Below are 20,848 nucleotides of genomic sequence, written 5' to 3'. Positions count from 1 at the left end.
CCTGAACTTGTCATTTATACACCTCTACTTAAGTTTATCGTGGACTAATCGCTATATTCGATTTACGATCGTTTTATGCATAAAATATCATAAAATACATTCCTCTTTTGTTCGCTATGACTAGACTCCTCGTTCCGTTCGGCTGGCGCACCCCGATCGTATTTCTTCATTTCTTGTTCCACCCTTTTAGCAGAAACGCTAAGGAGTTTCATGCGAGTTTTCTCATACCTTTTCTTATTAATATAGTTCGCGATATTGCGCCCCATGTAATCGCTAGCTATTGAAAGACCAAATTATCGTAGCAGGGTCACGCTCCACCAGACGGAACGTCGAGTCATCGATGACTCACGATGACTTTCATACAAATCGTTCGATAGGTACGAGCGACGAAATGAATTCGTAACGAAAAAGCACGGCGGCACTAGTAAGCTTGCACGGACATCATACGCTATCACGATTTCCCTCTCGAAAAGTCTGTGACGTGTGTTTCTAGAGTGGCGCGAAGTAATTCCTCCTCTCTCGCCCGAGAAAACGCTGGGGACATTCGGTTCGCCCCTTCGTTCGGCTACTATCTATACGTAATCGTTTCGTATCGTCTAAGATGTAAAAAGTAGGCGCCTGCGTGCTCACCGATCGATGGGAACGCGACATGTCTCTCCCGATACCTTTTTCAAGAAGAAAAATGTTTCAATTTTTTCCCCGCCGATAACTTTCACCTCCCTCGTCTCTCCGTGATTTCCAGAAATCGTCGGCCCTTTCTTAACGAGTTACTCGCCCCAACTTACTCCCCGCCCTCGCGTTCATTATCGTTGTTTTCCGGCGTCGCTTCCGTTTCCTTCTTCCCCGTCGACGATCGTTTCGAGCAGGCCAATCGAGGCCGATATTACGATTCCGCCAGCGGTACGGCGAAAATGTAATTACTCGGTCGGCGTTGAGGCGTAACAATTCTTACGGGCGATGCTTGCCGCGAGCTCCGTTAATTAAAGTGCCACCCGATTTCTCCAGACTCGGCGTAATAACGCACCTACCCCCGTTAGAGTCGCGAACCACTTTGTCGGCCAATTCCTGCAGTCCTTTCCCCTCAAGAAAAGCGAACAACACGCTCAGCTTCGACGCTCCGATCGATCGGTTAGACACACGCGCCGCTCCGAAGGGATATAAGGAATACTTTATACAAATGTGTCCTGGACGCGTCTGCATTCACGCCTCGACCAACCCTCTTCCACTTCCTCCCTTCTCTCGCTAGTAAACCGAGGAATGTCCTTTCTCTATCCTATTCTTTACTTCAAACACCTGGCCTGATCTTCGAGACAGTCGCTCTCTCTGGATCAGTTTATCGTTCACGGTTTTCTACCTGATTGTTTAATTCGAAAGGGTCTTACGTTCGAACGAGTCCGTAACTCTGGTCGTTCGGGGTGGAAAATGGAATTTTTTGAGCACGCTACCGGCTCGAAGACGTCACTCGCCAGGCTCATTGATCTCGGAAATCTTGTTACAAATCCAAGTTCGTCCCGGACGAATCCTTCTTTCCGCAATCCCGTAAAACGGAATTGTCGCGTCCACGTGGCGTTGTAACGATCCGCACGTGCTCGTAGGCAGGGTTTACGACACGCTCCCCCTTGTCCTTCTGCCCTGTTCTTCGCCCACCAGCTTCCTCGTCCGAAGCTCAAAAAATAGAGACTCAGGAGTCTTTCCCCTCTTTTCTGATGACGCGACAAGCAGAGAATCGATCGTCGTCACGTTTTAATTTTCGATGCACGGATGGTCAAGCGAATCGGCGATCCCAGGGGAAGAAAATTAAAGCAGGGAACGCATAGGAAAATACGACAACGTCCCTTGTAAATGTTGTTTACACACAGCCAGGAATTAAATTTGATTCATCCGCGATATTTTTCCTCTGGTTGGCTGACCGTAGTTTATCCCGTGTCCCGACGTTTCTAGTGGACCACAGAGGTCGCGAGAGGGAGCAAAGAAGAGGGCAAAAGGGGTGAGCTTTTTCTCGTTGTTTTCGAACGTCGAATTCAACCGCTAGACCTTTTCCCGTCCGTGAAAACACGCTGTTTTCAGTCCATGGCTCCTCGTTCCTTGAGGTCCTCTGTTCCCTGGCTTTCCTGTGTTTGCTCTAGGACCACGTTGAACCACTTCTGACGATATCCTGTAACAGAAAAAGGGATGTTTCGATCGATTAAAATGAGTCTTCTTCGGCAGTTCCTATTTGTATTATTTTGCCCTGAGTAGAAATGGCTTTGGAGCAAGAGGCTCAAAGAAATGAAGCTAGAGGCTAAATTAGCGGTTTTACGGCGATTCTGTCGCGTCTGTGAGGTCAATCAAATATTCAGTGGTTAAAAGGAAACTAGGGGCTAGTCGGCGCCGGTTGATCCATTTACCCCAGGCGAGTTCCCTGGCAATTTCTCATCTCGAACGAAACGGAAGACGAGATCAGAAATGTACGTCTCTCCTCTGATCTTCCTTCCCTTCCGCGGTGTCGCTCGGACGCAGTTGTTACTTCAGCTTCTCCCTCGGATGAAGCATCGCTCCCAAGGATTTTCGTCCCCTCCGTTTTCTTCCCGTCCTTTGTCCGCCTATTTGTCTCTGCTCCTCCCTCTGCTTCCAGTAGATCCATCTTTACCCTAACGCGACTGCTTCTGCCGAGTGTTCGGTATAATAGAACGTTTCTGGTGCACGAGATCTCGTTGGAGCTGGCTAATGGAATCGACGGGGCCAGCGATAGTTTACTCTGTCGTTGTCTCGACAAATGGAAATTCCCTATCCATTTCCTGGGTTCTAATTTTTGCCTCTCGCATCGAATCTACTTTATGATATTTTAAATCATAACTTTTAAAACAGAGGCTTAAGAAAAAATCCTCATCTAGTGGACTCTACAAAATTGCTGTATTCGAATTACAAAATTAAGAACAGAGACACGTGAGAAATTCTCACCTGGTGAAAACGATAAACTGACGCTGGTTGAGAGGACGTAGCTTTCGCGTCTGATGGGTCGTCGTTCAGGCGGAAATGCGCGCTCCTCGGCGTGGGTTCGAGCGGATTAGTGGAGGCAGCCGAGCTGTTGACGCTCCAGGATGCAGGATGCGCTCGGATGACGTTGGTCGGCGAATCGCGTCATCTCCTGGGACTCTCCTGTAGCAGGAAGTGGCCATAGGAATTATTCGTGGGCCGCGCGAAAGGTGGCTGGGCCGATGGCTCTATTCGTCCGGACTTTCCGGCCTAATTAGCCCGGATCCATTAAGTTTATCTGGGGGCATCGGGGTCGCCAAGTTCCCCGGGGAACCTACGTCGTAGGAGGAAAGTTCGGTCAGCGGAGAGATAACTCTGGACTAAGTAGCGAATGATTAAACCCGCGCAGTGCAGATCGTATGCTTCTACCGCGCCTCTGACTAACAATTAGTCCGTTTCACCGAGTCTCTGGAATACCCTCAAAGCCTTGAATTTCGAGGTTCCTCCTCGAGGAACTCCTTAACGAAGAATAACACTCGGTCCTTGATTAAAAATATTTTCCGCGAAGTAGGAGGAGGAAAGGACGGAGTAGTCATTATGCAAGCTAGTCAGTATCTCTATGATGCTTCCCATTCATCTGGAAACGCACGATAGGCAGGGCGCAAACAGGCGTGAATCGCTAATAGATGTGACCTACAAATTCGTTTTTGCCAGCGGGAGGGCGATAATGGTCTTTGCTTCTAATTAGCACGAGCCATTAGGTTTATCTATGATCGTTAAAGTCACTGGGGTTCGTTCTTGCTCCCAACTGACGATGAAACGATTTCAGAGGCTCGTCGACTAGTTCTCGCCCAATTATTGAGCTCGTCCATTAATACGCGATCACGTCCTGTGACGATTAAAAAATAATCCCTGTGCGCGTTTACGCGTGAAATAAAGCGGGGAATTCAATTTTCATCTCGCCCCGCCCTCATCGAGCGGTCGTTGCAAATTGTCCCCGTAATTGACTTCGATCGTTAAAGAATGGAGGCGTGAAACGAGCCTTTGAATTTTCCTTGCCCGTTGCATCGAATCATTTTCATCGTCGATTTTTCGCGTGTCTTTGCACCGACGCAGTTTCGATGGGACGGTTAACGAGTTTCGCTAACACGGTTTCTGTAATACGCGGTAGTCTGCACTGGCGTCGTCTTTGGCCCTTGTAACTCGCAAGTGTCCTATAGTTGGCGAGTATCGGCTTTGAAACCATAGTAAGTTAGCCAGGTTACCGCACGCCGAATAGTTTGCAAGTCCATTATAGTAGTGTTAAAGGCGCGTATCTCGCTCACGTGCAAATCTTCCTGCCCTCCCGATGGTTATAGTCGAGAGGACAGATCCTCTCGATAACACTTATCGACATTAATTGCTAGCAACCGGGAAGTGAGAAATGCTCCTCGATTGCAATTTCCAGGTTCGAATTCGCCCTTTGAATTAATCGTTGATCACCCTCGAGAAAGGAACACGAACTCGAATTTTGTTCACATTTTCTGGCGATCGTTGCGAGCTGTTCCTCGCTTACATACATTCTCGCGCGCCACGTTTCGGCTGCCTTCTCTTCCAGCCCATTTTTTCCACGATGCAAAGGTTGCAACGAGTTCGTACAGAGCTGCGGATATCGCGGAACTCATATCCCAGGGTACTCTTTTCCTAACGTTTCTCCGTCCTTTCCTCCTTTTTCACGGGCATTTCCTCTCGCGAAACGACCATTCCTCCGCGTTTTCCCATGATGCGCCGCTATCTAAGGACTCCTGGGAGACTCAGGGGATATTACATCAACTCCCGCGTTTATTAATCTGGAAATTACTCCGCTAGAAGAACTAGACCCGAATTTCGCGGTGAAATGCGCACTTTACCAGGTGCTAATTAGCTTCTGACAACCTGGTGATTTGGAATTTATGAAAGTGCTGGTCAAAGGACTCGAAAAATTATAGCTTCCGTGAAAAATACGAGTTCCTAGCGCATTCAAACCCTCACCAACAATTCACGAAAAGAGTACAGTGTCTAGCGAACGCTAGGAAACCTCGACGGTTCCTCCAGTTCGAGACAGGTCAAACATTTGATAGATCAAACATTGCCGAAGACGTGCGACACTTACCTCTGAGGTTCGACGGCGTAGCCAGGCGCTCGTCGCGGGCTCGAAACGAGGCAACGACGAAGAAGAAGAAGAAGAAGAGGTAAAAGGTGAGGGAAACGCAGGAGAAACGTGGAGAACGATGTCTGAGGAGGGATGAATGGAGGGTCGATGCGACGAAGGAGGACTCGCGAGCGTTCGAGAGGGTGGAGGAATGGAAACGCCGCGTGAAAAAGTGGAGAGCCCGAGGAGAGCGGAGAAGACGAGGACGCGTATATAGGAACCTGAACGGGTATTGGGAAGGGATGTGGGTGAGGCTACAACAAAACAAAACACGATGAATGTCCCGATGTGCAAGCTGCAAGCACAACAATGTCAGGAAGATCGATGGTTAGTCTTTGTTCCGTTGCTGTGCCCGCGAATTACCTGGATAGATGGCCCCGATAACTCCGTCGATCAATTCGCGAGCGACGTTTAATATTCTGTCGCGTCTTGGATTCCTCTCACTTCGTTACAAACTCAATCCAGGCAATTCGTCGGGGTTTCAATCAAAAGTTAATAGTATTAATTAAGAAGCCAGAAACGAGGTATCCTCGCTTGGTTAACTACACAACAAGAATTGCGCTGGTATCAGAGATTGATTAATCGTTAATTTACCTTGACAGTGCCGCTAGATGCGCTAGAAGCGGGCGAGCGTCACGTCCTCAGCGAACGAAGAGAACTTATCCATATCTTCGGTTAGCGTGAAGGGAGAAACACGAATCTATTAATTCTCAAACAGAAAGACCCCCTTAACTGGAGCTTCAGCGACTTATCCTTCGTTCGATTTAGGCTCTTCTACTGTACAACGATCATAAGTTGAGTTACAGTTGCAAGAGAGCCACACGCGACGCTACAGGCACAGATTAGTAATTACGACCAATTCAGCCAACAGCGAAAATTAGTGTGACCCTACACAAGGATCCAACCAATTAGATGTCAACTTACGATCATCGTGCAGTAGAAGCTCCAATATCTTTAAACCTCATTTTGGTCGAAGTCGAAATCAATCGAAAGAGTCGCCGAAGCGTTGCGATCTAGCGAACCGCGCGCAAATTTGCGTGGGAAAGAGTGCGCGTGCTTGTTTGAAAGCTGGAGGTGGTTCGGCCTCGTACTACACCAGCGGTCGTCTTACGGGCTCTTCAGGGCTGTTGGTCGACCCTCGGGAGCGGAGCAAGAGCCAGTCCACGGGGTCGAGAAACGGTCATAGTTCTATTTCCGTCGCTCGTGAATCATTCCCGCTTCACCTATCTCTCCTAACGCCAGTATAACGCGATTATATGGGTCCACTGAAAGATGGCGCGTCCCTGATAAAGTTCCTTCGAGGACGATTTCGTGGGTAGACGGTCTCGTCGGCGAAACTTTCGCGATGAGAAAACAGAACGTCCAGCTTCCAACTTTAATGTCCTAAAGACGCCTGTTTTTACGTCGCTGAGTGCACAGTGTACATACGTATGCCTCGAGTATTCTCCATGGAAACTGTGGGCGATCGATAGTGTTTCGAGACCGAAATGTGAACACCTCCTGGCCGATTACAAGCGACATTATAACGACGGAAACTTGACCAGGGAATCGTCGCTAAACGGTCTGTTTCCGGAGCTCGAATGCCATAAATTCCTTCGAAGCCTGGAGGAATCGCTTTAACGACGCGCACTGTTGTCAGAATCCTCGTTAAAATTTACAAGTCTCTTCCCCACAGACAATGAGAATTATTTTTCACAGAGCGACCCACTTGTGGGCGCTGTAAACTTGGATCCTAGAATTTATATCCTACAATCTATTAGTGCAGTGGCTTTGCGTCGAGAGTTAAGCATGCATGGGCACACTGGCGGATTAGACGCAGTCCACTTGGCGGATTAAGCGATTTCAATTAACCAAAAATTACGCGGCGCGGGCGCTAAACTCCTGGATCCCCAAGATTCAGATTTGGGCTTGCGGGCGTTGGATAGTGGTCCATCGCCTGTGTCGCGACACCCAAGTGTATAACGGGACGATAGCCACGGTAATGCGTATCAGACTACATTTCACGGCTGATCGAGGCCTGGCGTCGCGCTATAGACAATTTCCCAAAGGGTTCCAGAGTGATATAATGGGGTAGCCAAGGTGTATACCTGTGGCGGCTACGTAATTCTATCGCATTACTGTTGACCCGAGCATCGAGGCAGCCAGACGCGTCTTCCTCTCAGATGTGTTCGTCCATGGCTCCGTCGATGCCACGTCGACTGCTCGAAGAGTTCGAAGGGTCAATTTTCGGATTGTACTTCGCGGCACGTACGTTGATCGTGCTTCGTTGCCTCGCGATCTCGCCCCCAACCCCTCGTCTTCCTTGAACAGCTGCCCTGTATCTTGGACGAGCTTGAAAGGGCCTCTTCGAGACGGACGCGATAGAATAGTACCGCCGCAAACCTCGTTTAGATCGTTTCGTTGGCTTTCACGGTTCGTGTTCCTTCAGGGACCTCGCAGCTCCTTCCCATTCTTCTCCCATCCAAGTGTTTCGTTTTTCTTGGCGCCGCCCTCGTCTGCCTCACACCGAGCGATCCTCAAACCCATTTGGAGTTAATCTTTCCACCTCTGGTAGTAAAAGCAGCGAACCTGATGCCTCGAATGAACCCCTGAATTATCAACAATCGTACAACTTCTGATTGACGTCCGTATGGTCAAACTCGGTTCACCGAGTGTCCTGGTTGTTATAGTTTAATGAGTCGGGCAGGGTCATAAGGCGGATTCATTGTCGGTGGAAACGTCGGAACAGCTCGGTTGCTCGTTCGTGTAAACATTGCGTACGTTCAGTGGCGGGGAACGAGAAATCCTGCGACCGCCTCGTATACCCAGCCTCCTTATATTCGTGTGCCATTCCCCTGGGGACATATGTCCTTATACCAGCTCCGTGAGCTTTAATGAAAGCCATAAAGCGCTCTCCAGATCGTGCTTGCGGCGCTATACCCGACTATGCTGGTTAGGCGATGGGATGCGGTTCGTGGCTACGGGCCCGAAGGTCGAGCTACGCCCTCCGCGAAAGGTCGATTAACAATTGAAGCGACGAGCCGGATAACAGAGGTTACTCGGGCAAAGTATCGCTGTCGGTGTCCGTGAATCTCGCTGGCTTTAGATTAGCTTTGGTTCAACTTGGCTTAATGTTAAGTCAGCTTCCCTTGTCGATACTGTCGAAGGCAGCCCTGTTAATGTCGGCCAACAGCGCGTTAACACGGTGCACAAGTGCCAAGCTACCCCTCCTGCTCTTGTCTGGTGGAACAAATTTCCAAATTTCCCGGGAGAAAATGAGTGACGTCGAAAAGGGTAAAACTATGGTCGAGCGTGAGATGATGGATATAACTGGGGGTAGGTTAGGGCTCGGGCTCGTTAATAGTTTTATGATAGAGCCTGGTGATAATAAAACAGACCGATGGTTCTTGGATCCACCGAGGCTATTCGTTCACTAGATGTTGAAGCGTGCAGTGTAGTTACAGTGCAGTGATCGTGGAATCATTTGGTTAATTCTTTCATCAGACATTATATGACCCTGGTGAATAGAAGGTATGTAGTACAGCTTTGGAGCATTTCTGATTTCACGATACTAAAGCGTCCCAGGGGGATGAATTTTCCAGTGGATGGACCGTGTAAAGGGGGTGAAAAAGCCTCTATATTTTATAACACGCCACGGGTCGATGGAATGAAAATTTTCCAATCAGCCGCGAAAATGCCTTTATGTGTAATCGAACTTGGCCCTCGGTCGTATTAATTTCGATTTAATCGTTTGGTTTGGTCGACGCCTGTAATAGGCGGGAAATCAGGCGTCGTAATCACCGAGTTATCGTTGTTTCATCGCCCCGCTCACCGTCGACGTGCCCTCTCTTCATACATTTTAATTTACTGACCTTCCATCGCGCTGCCGCGTGTTAATTCGTTCCTTTTGTTCCGCGGACCGGATCCATCATCGTCCCTTGTTCTCTATATCCGAACCGGTGCGCGCATTGTCGTCACCACCCTTTGACGATTTTGCTAAGTGAGGTGCACAATTTGTTCGAAATCGTGCACAAGTGGTCGCATAATGGACTAGCTTCTATCTTTGCTAAGTACTTTTTTTTTAAACTATCGCCAAAGGGTTCAAACTGTCGCGCTACATCTTATCTTAGGTTCGAACATAAATAGAAACATGGCTCAGACAGGATCGAATTAAGGTTTTCTGAAGTCAGAGACTGGGCAACATTCCTAACATAAAAAATGAGGGTGAATGGTGAGACTATACTCACAATTAGTAAAATATCTCCTACTTTTTTGAGAAGATATAACACTATTAATTTTTTTCTCAAGTATTTTCAGAAATTAATTTTAGTACGTATATGGGAAAATAAAGCTCCTTAGACGGAGATTCTCGGTGCTGTAATCTTCCTCTAAACTCCCTCTTTATTCTGACGTGGGTGTATAAATACGTGTATAAATACACGGTAGTTTTCTCGTGTCCCGTTTACCGACATTGTCTGCGGACAATGTTTAGGAAATTTGTTCGTCTCAGCGTGGACTTATCCGCCATGAATTAAGGAACATCAAGCCGCTTTGTAGCAACGATGCAAGCGTATGGAGGATCGAGGCCAAGATTGTCTCGTTTCGTGCGCGCAATGGCGTTATCGAGATGAAGCTGCGGGAGATACCGATCGTATTCCCTAGAAACGATCCTATGTATAAAACGGGAATCGACGTTACTGCGCGACGATAAATATAAAATACGTTCTTTAGCGATCTGGTCGAGCTTAAGCCCGCCGTTAGAGCTCGTCGAGAGTCTCGCGGAAGAATTTATCGGGACAATTCGACGCGCGACATTCTGGCCGCGGTTGCTGGAATTTCGAAACCGTTGATCTGCCGCGCGACCGTCTGAAAAATCGAGTCGCGTTATTCCTGCCTTAGAGGTATCGAATCGAGGCCACGGATGGAACCATCTATTCGCGTATTTCGAGGGGAACGACGCCGCGTAAAACGCGAATCGATGGCCTCGTAGTAAATATAAAACCAGCCTGGATCTTACATATTCGAAGGAATTATTATCGTTCAACCGGTACCCATAGAACGAACGCTGGAAACAAGGAAGACATTCCACAACTGTATTTATTTCGACAGCTATCTGGAAGTCGGACTCGTTTAGTATGTTTTCTCTTTCACATACACTGCGCACTGTAAGTTATAACCATATCCTTAAATCATCTTCCCGGAAAAGAGGAATATTATCCTCCTCTCCATTCCAGGATCGAACTCCCAGCATACTCAATCTTCATATAGTCAGAGATTCGTCAAAGCTCCCGAGATTCAAGGTTTTCATCGAATGAGCAGATCCACAGGCTCGCATTCGGCCCTGAGAAGGGATGATAGGCTGTTCGATCGCGACAGTGTCGCGGCGCGGACGTATCGCGATGGCTCTGCGAACGATCCAGCCTCGTAACGCTTCGGCTGGTCGTCGAATGCTCGCATAACCGGCTGGTTGCAGCCGGATTTTCACGCGGGGACGTCGCTCGTAAAAGCCGGCGCCGAGGCCAGCGTCGCCCTCTCGCATAATCCTGCGGCTACGCCGCTCCCGCCCACGCTTTACGACCGTTTCACCTCCGCAGCGGAATGACATAATGCAAAGCGAACCAAGATTTACATCCCATTTGCCTTGCTTGCCGCGATTGTGCGCGCGGGGTTAACGGGTACTTCCTATTCGTATTTCGGATTTTCTGCCGGCCTCAACCCTTTGTTTTGCGTCCCCAGAATTATTTCGTTTCGGGGGTGGCCACCGCCTCCTGTTCCCGCGTGCAATTACCGACGCCCCTGGCCACCCACCCCCTCGACAGCGTCGCGTTTTTCGCAACGACACGTCGCGCGGCGATATTTTTTTCCCCCTCGTCGGGTACTTGTTGCTCCCTTTTTCACCGTTCTGCGCGCGTAATTGCGCTTTAACGGTCTCCACCCTCCCCCCCGTGTTGTCCCCCTTTCTGCTGGATTCGTTGTTTCGCGGCCTCCCCTCTCGTTTCGTGGAAGGGAGAGGTCTTATCGATGCGTCGGCGAACAAAAGGGCGCCGCGGCGGCCAGTCGATGCGATCGCGCCGCGTGACGGACCCTCGCACTGATCCCAGCGGATGACGAAATGCAAAACGGCCCAAGATTTGCATTCCAACTGGGCTCGCTTTACGCCGCGCTACCCACTGCAGTCCTCTCCGCCGTTCGATTATGCGAACGTCCGCGTCGTCACGGCCGACGTGCGTCGACCGCGCGGCATAATTTCACGGCTTGCACGTGATGCCTGCACTCGCGCAAAACGCCTGCCGCCAATCTTCTGTCACCGATGCTGCTGTTCTCGCTGATTTTTCCTCGTTTTTTATTTTTTTCTTTTTTTTTGTTTTTTTTGACGAGGAAAATTGATTGGAAGACCGAGTTCCTGGGGATCGATGGATCGATACGCAGAGTGGCGTCGTCAAGTGTCTTCTCAATTATTTCGGCTATCGTGTTCCTCTAGTTGCCAGCGAAATGCTCAGACAGTTTTACAATTTTCATTTATCATTTTTCGCGATCCCCTGCGAGCTTTCCACCGACTCTCGTTATTCAAACTCGCAAATATTTATTGTATCGAACTTTTCGATAAATCCCATTGTTTGTATGCCAGCGTACCTTGAACAGTGCGCCTTATTTGCATATCGTTTTTTCCATTGAATTTGCGCTCCCTTTTTGAACGAGAGTTGTAATCGCTTGATAACGATTTCGATGGTAAGAGGTTGTTTCCAGGTTCTGAAAAATTGCGGCCAGGTTTGTGGAGAATGATTTTCAGTCTGGCGACGGAGTCGTCGAACCATTCTCCTTTCGTCGCTCGATCTCCTCGCTATTAATAGGGCCTCTCTCGATAGCACGCGCGACAGACTGGAAATAAGAGCCGTTCACGGACTCTTCAAGGTCCCTCTATCTTTAAAAGAACCATTTTTCGCCGTCCTTCCGCGCCTTCTTCCCGGATAATCATATTTTCACCAGCGAGCACCTGTTTCCCACGCAGCTGTCCCATAGAGTCGTGGAATCTGTCTGTGAACTATGACAGAGCGTTTTCGAGGCACAGTGATTCCTCGTCCTACCTACATTCACTATATTCTAGAATTATTTCTACCACGTTTACGCTAGGCGACTCTTGATCAGATAACCAAGTTATTTAATCTAACGTTGATTAAAGTTGTCCGTGGAAACCCAGTTTCAATCAAATTGAAACTACAATTTTGATCAACTTTAGATTAATCGACTCGGTCGCGAAACCAAAAGTTGTCAAATGTAAATGTTGCATTACAGGAAACCAACAGTACTGAACTCAGAATTGTCTCTTTGCTGTAGATTTGTTGACAAAGAACGTTAAGCCATCGAGGAAGCACTGTTTTAGGCGAATCGTCGCAATATGGCTTTTCCCCAGAAATATATCGCATCAAGGCCGGGGGCGTTTGCTTTGTCGAACAAAATATTTGTCCGTTCTGCGAAACCCCGATATTAAAATCCCTGTTTCTAGTAAAGCGATCCAGTTATTGTCAGTTGTACTACTCCGAGAGCGTTTGTTGGAAGCATCGATCGGATTCGGATGAATTATTGGCAGTGTAGGGCGAGTCGAGGTATCGCGATGCATCGTACACGCTGGCAGCAGGCGAGTTCCATCGAGCGGGAAATTTCTATCGACTGGAGAATTTTTCAAATTTCGAATCGCCGCTGAGCCCGCGTGTCGTCGTAGCTGGTGTTCAAATAAATAGTCGGTTCGTGTCCTTTTCTGACAGTCTAGCCGCTGAATTTTTATGATCTCATTGGGTATTGGTGACAAGCAGGGTTGCTGCACGAATTCCCTTCTTGAAAATGGTAGGGAAAATTAGGAAGGAAGAAATAAGGTTCTACTACAATAGAACCATTACGTGTATAATATATTATGTTGCTAAAGTCTCGCTTTTATCTAGAGCCTAGACCTATACCAATAGGACACTCACTTTTTTTCTAACTTTCGAATTTTCCCTGCTATACCCTAGGAGGGACTTCATGTGGCATCTCTAGTAACAAGAATTCGCAACCGTGCTTCTGAACAAGTTCGATACCGACGCAAATCGCGGGAGATTTTTCGAGCGTGATGCCTTTAACGACCCCTGCACGCTTCCTCTTTTTATCTGCTGGCTGGATCGACCGCAGACAGCTCGCGTTCGATCGTCTGACAGATTATATGTCGGTGCATCACGCCATTGGATCACGTGGATCGTTTCCAGTGAACGAATTATTTGCCGCGCGGAAATGAGGTCTCGTTGTCGCTCGGTTCGACAGGGAGCTCGATTTCATTCGCTGAAATCGTTTTAATTTCAATTTGTTCGAGCGAGAGTGCCCCCGTAAGTTGCTCTTCCCTTGGCGCTTACTATCAAAGCATCGTTAGCTGATAGAGAAGCTGAGTAGCTGTCGTTCTCGCGTCGACAGTGTTAATGCAAATAGAGCTGGTGGTACGAATAACAAAGCGTGGCGTTACAGTTCACGAACAAACTTCGAGGGAGCTCGAGTTTTGAAACGGCACCAGGCAAGTTCCACTTCTGATGCGGAATTAACTCTTAGCGATCGCCGTTGCGTATAATGTCAGCGCGTGTAATTGAATTTCAGCGAGTCGCGAGGCTCTGACAGCATCGTTGCAAATTTTTCGACGAAACCATCGCGAACCAGCGTTGCCTGCTCGTATGTTTGCAAACGTACGAATCCTTGAGTTCCCTCTTTACGTTTATGTCCACGCGTTTACGTTCTCTCGAGCGTTTAAGTAGAAAATGCCAGTCTACGGACAGACACTTGGTCGCGGGCGTTTGAACAGCGTGTTTCGATCGTAAAAAGTGTTTCCATTATTATTTCTATAGTCAGATGACAAATCCTGATTTGTCATGATTTTTTAATCTTTCAGTAGAGCGATTTTAAAGTTAAATAAACCCACAGTATCTACTAAAATGAGTCGCAAAGTGGCATATTAGATTTTGCTATCTGCCTACAGATTTATTCCTGAGCATTTATTTAAAAATTCCTCAGCTTCCAATAGTATTTCCAGTAGTCCTCGAATCCAGAGAACAAAGCCCCAGTGAAAAACCCGAAAGATTCTTGGTTAGTTATCAGGAACAGGCGTTGAATTTCGGGTGTTCGTACGAGCAGAGTCGCGCGCGGACCTAATTCGACAGAGAACACAGTGCAAACTGGAAAGGGGCAACGAGAGGGTGGGTTTCGTGCGCGCGGTTAATGCGACAAGACTAATGAGAGGGACACGGTGTCGAGATGTGCATCCGTGTCTCGTTTCGGATACGATCGTTCGAAGTCGCCTATAATTAAGGCGTTAATGAAGAGCCTCAGGGACGAGCACCGATCACTTTTCTCTTTCAGCTCGCCCCTGGTGACTTTCCTGTCCTCGACCTCCCCGAGGAAGGGGTGGCCGATTGTCGGCCGAGAATTAATCCTACGCGGGAGATGAACGATGGGCCAGGAAGCACGCCTATGCACACGCATCCGCTATTGTGCGGCGCCGGCTTGGCCCGTTAATTAAATCATACCTAAATAGGGAGCTTTGTTTTCCCTCCACGAAATTTCCAGGGATAGACCAACCGCGACACAGTTTGATGCTCCGTGCCTGCTTCGAAACAGAGCTCGGCTGGGGCGTTCCCTACGTCGGGAGAGTTTTGGCTCGTGTTAGCGTCGAGGAAACTCGAGCCCCTGGAAAAAGGGAGTAATTCGAGGAGCTTTCTATTATATCCGTGACGGAATATTAATCAGGAATATTTCAGTTTCCAGTTTTTTCGCTGCCTCTATTAACAAGGAAAATCGTTCCCATCGTTTCCTGATTTCTTTTGTCGCTGGCTGTAGTTGATGAGTCGTCCAAAGCGTGCGGTCCTGCACGCACGTTCCTCGACACCCTCGATCGTCGTTCGTCGGCTGACGGACACCGTTAAATTTCGATTATCGGGCAAGGGCCTCGGGGGGATGCGGAAGAGCGACAGGGCCAACGAGGGGAGCAATCAATTCCCTTTTACCGATTTACTGTAACAATGCAGTCACCCCCTTGCAGTTTGCCCTCTTCCTCTGTCTGTCCTCCGCTCCCTTTTCTATGTCAGTTCACGGATACACGATGAGGACGTGCATTGAAAATTCCCTGTGATTCGAGGCGATTGATTAGTCGACCAGCGGCCTATTTATGCTAGCTATCTAGTAGTTTCCCCTGATTCCAGTGCACATGGTTAGGCTAATGGGCGCGCAAACGCAGTGGGAGTCTGGGAGGTTACGCGATCATTCACGTCATCCGATCGTCAATTCATGCTGGCGAATCCTTGTCTAATTTCTCCTGTGGTTTTGAAAAAACAACTCCTCGCTACTTCCCTTTAATTAGAGAAGAAATTATAGTTATTGGCTGGGCGATAGAAACTAACGAGGGCGGTTTCGATTCTGCGTGTACCAGCGTGTTATGACGACGGAATATTGCCTAGAATATTTGAAATCCAATTTAAAGAGGAGCTGCCGCTTTGACCAAACATTGTGTCGACCAGGATCTCCCGCTGTTTCTTCAATAAAGCCGAACTTCGTTTCCTCCGGACAGAACGAGCTTTCCACAATCTTTCTGTCGTTGCTCGACAGGCTGGCCGTATTGTACGATCGTCGTTTTTATCGAGGACAGTTTTTCCTCGGCTGGACCCAGCGTTGTCTCTGCCTCTGGATTTTAAAACGTAATCTCCGCGCGACAAATCGATCCCAGCTATCTCGAGGATTCCAAGACCAAGATTGCGCATTGGTCGCTCTTTATTTGGACCCCACGTGCCGCAGAAGTTGTACAGATTGTTTGGGTCGGATCCGAGTTTGCGGAGGGAGTAACTGGATTTTCCCTCGTTCCGTTCTTGGACTAACCCTCGTAACAAACTCCTTTGCCTGACGGCGTGAAGTCGATATCGGCGCTCTTCGACGTTGACCACCTCGTTTGCAGACCTCCAAAGATCTCCAATTAGACGCGGCCAAGGACCAAGAGCACGTTCACGCGTCGGAACGTGATCGCGCTCGCTGGACACCAAGGCTCGAAATCACGTACTCGGGTTTCGAGGTTTCTAGCTATGACAGCACGTCAACGCGGACATCCCTCGGGAAAAGGCAGACGTTGACGCCTGAAATTTGGCTGCAGCTCAACCCCCGCGTAAATAAAGTTCTTCCCTCATCTATAGAAGCCCTTAAATCTCAGGTTTCCGCAACTCGACGCTGATATAGTTTGCAACAGGCGGAAAAACGGTAACCTCTGGGCGATAATTAACGATCGCTCTTTCTCGTCTTCCATTTTCCCTGTTGCCTTGGCTTTTCTCGAATTTACGGGTTCATTATTTCCCCCGCGGGCCGCGTGATGGATTCCTTACCGATAATTAGCGTCGCGATTAATCACGTCGTTGGTTTTGCAACATTTTGTACAACAGCTTGTCGAGGGAAATTTTGCTCGTATTGTGCAGGGCTCGCAGTGGCTCCTGTACCACGTCCTTTATTCGCGGAAAAACCGATGAAAACGGGGAAATGTACAGGGTCGAAAGGCGAATGAATTTCCGGGCGAGGGCAGCGGTCGCGTAAGGAGCAATTTCTCTTTCGGTACATGCATGAGACAGGTTTAATACGGCTCGGCGTATGGCGTCAGTGCGTTTTATTTCGCTCGGCGGATGCGACCACGTTTTTCAGGGAAATCGACATCGCGAGGGGCCCGGGAAAACGCGAGAAAAATAAGTGTCGGCCGGAAATAAAGCGGACGATAAAAATCGCGCGCGAAAATAAAAGCCAACCGCGGCCGATTCACCACGGGGCTGATTTTCGCGACGGGGGCATTTCCTCGCGCCAAGGACAAATTTTCCGCGAATTTTTCTCGCCCGATATCCATGCAACTTCGTCAGGCGCTGTGCTAGCGAGTGCACCAGGACAGGGTGTAATTTTCGTCCGCCGTTTCTGCGATATTTTCATTGTCGGACAAATGTGACTCCGTGAACTCCGTTTCTAGAGTGAAACTTTTCGACTTGATCGAGTTTGCCTCGAAAATTGATTAAATTAAGAAGATTATTTCCTTACTGAAAGATTCTTAACTTCGGCTGAAATTTAAACCGCGACCACCGACCTGGCTCAATTATATTTCACGAAGGGTAATCCCAGTAAATCGTTTCTATTTTGGAACGGCTGCCAGGTCGGTGTTGTACATTAATTTATCGTTGGTTGGCCCGGCCAACTTATCCATGAATTATCACAGTTTTAAACGAATTTCCGCGGGAGTAACAGGTTGGCTGAGCTCCGCTGGCGACCACGAGGAAACTTTTCAGTTGGCATCACAGCCGGGAAACGCGAATTTCCATATTGGCCGGGACCCCGCCGAACACTTGCGATTTTCCAGGTTCTCGATAAACTCGTGTCTAGATACCGTCTCGGTGAGCCTCGATCCGACGAGAAGCAGCGTTCGAGGCACCAACTTCGATTAAGAGAAGCGGTTACGAGGATCGACGCGCTGCTACTTGGAGTTTTATAGAGTTGCTCGTTTTTACGACGGACCCGCTCGGAATGCATCGTTCCACTTGCGAAGAGACACTCTTTGTTGAGGTACAGAGGTGTCTTATTATAGCTGAAAATATATATCGATTTGAAGATTTGAAAATTAGATAGTTTAAAAACTTGAAAATTTGAAGATTTGAAAATTTGAAAGTTCAAAAATTCAAAAATTTTAAGATTTGTAGATCACTCGAAAGTCTAACTATAGCTGAGCACTTCTGTACCTCGGTGTTTCACGCGGCACCTTGCTTCCAGGACTGCGTTTGGTTCTTTGACAATTTCCGAAGAGAATCGCGGCCCCTTCGTTTTGGACCGCGGCCCTTCTTCGTGTGTCGTCTCCCGGAAACAGTCGGGAAGTTATTTCCACAGAGAGCGGAGTGATTCGTTTCGAGACGACTCACTGGAACGCAATAAGAGACGAGAAACTCCTCCGCCCGGCTATGAAAATTTCTATTGGCTTCCTTCGAGGATTCTTTCGTTGCGACGCGTCCCAAACCTGTCTACGAAACTTTCGTGAAGAATCTCTTGTCGCGAATCCGTCGTTTACGCCGCGTCTGCCTCTGCCTTTGTTTCGCCGCGAGATTTCCTGTCGGAGCGCTCCGAAATAAGCCAGCATCGAAAGCAACAAAACAGGAACAAAAAAAATGAGAATGGTGCACCTACCTGGTCGCGAGGAACGGAAAAACTGAGGAAATGCAAGCACACGTCCGCTGTCGAAATAATCGTAAGTGGAAAATAAGAGAGAAGTACGGAAGGAGAACGTAAAAATGAAAAACAAAGGCGGTTTCCGAGATGGAGACGTTTAATCGTAAAATCAATAAAATTAATGAATTAAATAAATAAATTAAAAATGTTTATACACATATTTATATATATATATAATATATATATATAATATAATATAAAACATAAATAGGGTCCCGAGACTGCTGGAGCACAGCGCGCATCTCCCACACGCCCCTTCCCTCGTTCGCTCTTACGCGATCCTTTATCCGACGTCGAGAATTCCGGAAGAGATCGATTCGCCGTGATGTCTGACCAAAGTATCGTCATTCCACTTCCTTTTGCTGCAGTGGAAGATACGAGAGTTTTATGGGAGGCAAAGATACCGCCACACAGGAGATGAATTACGATATCGATCGCGTAAATGAAGCGACCATTCGATAAGCGTTTCAAAAATTGATTAACTACTTCGAAAGCTTCCTTGGATTTCGATTTTCACTCGATCCGTCCAATCGTCTCGTTCGGAAGGTTCTCGACAGGCTCACCCTTCCCTTATATTCGCGACACATTTTCGATCTTTCTCCCTCTCTCTCTCTCACACACACACAGGCACACACACATTCTCTCTCTCTCTCTCTCTCTCTCTCTCTCTCTCTCTCTCGCAAGCTTTCTCTCCCTCCCTCTCTCTCCGGTGCGCGCGTTCTCTTTATTCTCTTTAACTACCTTAAGTCTCTGCTTTAGCTAGCCTAATGCGTATTGCATTATCATATTTTACATAAAATTGTTTTTGCCTAGTGGTCTCTGCGTTCGCTCACTCCCTCTCTCTCTCTGTATCGGCTCGTTCGCCGCTCGAGTGACTAATTCCCTCGCTTCCCTCGGCGTTATTTTTACGTTAAGGAGGTTCTTATCAATCGTTGCTGGAAAATCCCGGGGAAAACGCGGTCGCGAGAGGAGAAAGAGGGTCGACGAGCGAAAAAGCGAGTCGACGACGACGACGACCGCGACAATTTGGCCGGCGACGAGCGACTTACGATACTTATTTCGGCCGCGCGAGACACAATCGATCCGCTCTCGAATTATCCCAAACGGCCGCGTAAAAATACGAAAGAAATTCTCGGCCGGACCTCGAGCCACATATCGGCGGGGGACGAGCTCGTCGCGATGCTCGTTACGCTCGCGACGGGCGTCTCCCCTCGCGACTTCACGCTCCGCCGGCGTGGCCCACATTTTCCAACAACGAGCGACAAAAGATCCATCCCTCCTCGCGAACGACAACAACGACGACGAGGACGAGGACGCTCCCTTTCCATTTCGACGAAAGGGAAGTCGACCGAGGGGCGAATAGCGATGGGTATCGAGCGCACGGTTCCTCCCTCGCGAAACTTGACAACGAATCGCGTTCGCTCTCTAACGATTCCGCAATTCTTCGCCGAGCGTTCGCACGCCCCGGTTCTCCTCTATTTCCCGAGGCCTCCGTAACCCCAAACGTCTACGAGAGTCCTCCGAACCCTCGACACGCTTCGAGAGGGTGCCTCGTTCCCATCGCTGAAAATGGATACACGAAAAACGCCTTTTCGCGGCCCTGAAACTTTCCCGTGTGCACCAGGGTGCCCTGTTCTGAGTGAGCGCGCGGTGTTTTGTGTAGGCGTATCGACCCAGACGATCTCCCAGCGTTTCGACTATTCTGACGACGTCCTTTATCGAGACCCTAGGCTCTTTGGTATTGTTCTCACCGCGAAGACTCTGAAAAGTGCGACCTTCGAACGCTCTTTTGCCCGCTTCTTCGGCCTCTCTCAGACATCCTTTTTTTTTTCTCCTATTTTAATCTGCGGCCCGCGATCTTTCGAGGTCAAGCACCACTTCTGAATCACGAGCGTCACTCGAACGCTCCTCTTCTGCCTTCCCGATATGAAAGGGTATCGGGAGAGGCAAGAGCCCGCCGTAACTCTTCTCCTTTCACGCTCTCTTGCACACACTCTAGCGCGTTCACTATCTCTCGCGGCTCTCCTATCACTCGCGGTATCGTACACAGCACGCACACAATCTCTCTGTCCTTCTGAAGTTTCTACAGAGACGCGAGCAGCGACATTTTCTAAAAGAGGACTAACAGTAGCGGTCGAAGTGGAAGAACGATTAGAAGAATTAGAAGGAGGAGAAGAACAAATAGAAGACACGGAGGGATGAGAAACAGAAGATTGAGATAGAAGAAGGTACGAATGCCCGATGGCAAATAACTGTGTTTTGGAACCTGGTCCTGTGGAGGACTCGTTCTAATGCCCGACAACAACGGTTCCCCAAAAAAATCTCCGCGAATTAGCCCCCCCGCTGAGGGGTTCCCGTGGCAATTCGCTGCGTTCCGTTCGCAGGTATCTCGTTCGATCCTCCCGATCGATAGATTCCGCCTCCTCGTTCGTTTCTTGCTCGCGCGTTGGCCCTCTCACGACTTTCTTCTCGTGGGCTCTAGAGGCTGTTCCCGACCGACTCTAT

General features: G+C 48.6%; 1 protein-coding gene across 3 annotated transcripts in view; it reads right to left on the bottom strand.

The window, feature by feature from the left end:
- Window positions 1–5,230: 5,230 nt before the first annotated feature.
- The window catches only part of Vn (membrane-bound neuregulin protein vein), a 176,824-nt gene continuing 161,206 nt past the window's right edge, over window positions 5,231–20,848 (bottom strand). For 2 of the 3 annotated variants that reach the window (XM_076390424.1, XM_076390426.1), the window contains 2 exons: window positions 5,720–5,794; window positions 5,231–5,420 (listed from right to left, as the gene is read on the bottom strand). In XM_076390424.1, coding sequence (XP_076246539.1) covers window positions 5,742–5,794 — 53 coding nt within the window. In that variant the 3' untranslated portion in view covers window positions 5,231–5,420; window positions 5,720–5,741. Of the gene's footprint in view, window positions 5,421–5,719; window positions 5,795–20,848 lie in introns of those variants that run through there. The other variant, XR_013003097.1, reaches the window with a different exon arrangement.

The sequence above is a fragment of the Calliopsis andreniformis genome, unplaced genomic scaffold (genome assembly GCF_051401765.1).
Source record: "Calliopsis andreniformis isolate RMS-2024a unplaced genomic scaffold, iyCalAndr_principal scaffold0022, whole genome shotgun sequence".
In the NCBI taxonomy this organism is placed as follows: Eukaryota; Metazoa; Arthropoda; class Insecta; order Hymenoptera; family Andrenidae; genus Calliopsis; species Calliopsis andreniformis.
The sequence above is the reverse complement of the archived record's forward strand: the minus strand, read 5'-3'. Positions and strand labels throughout refer to the sequence as shown.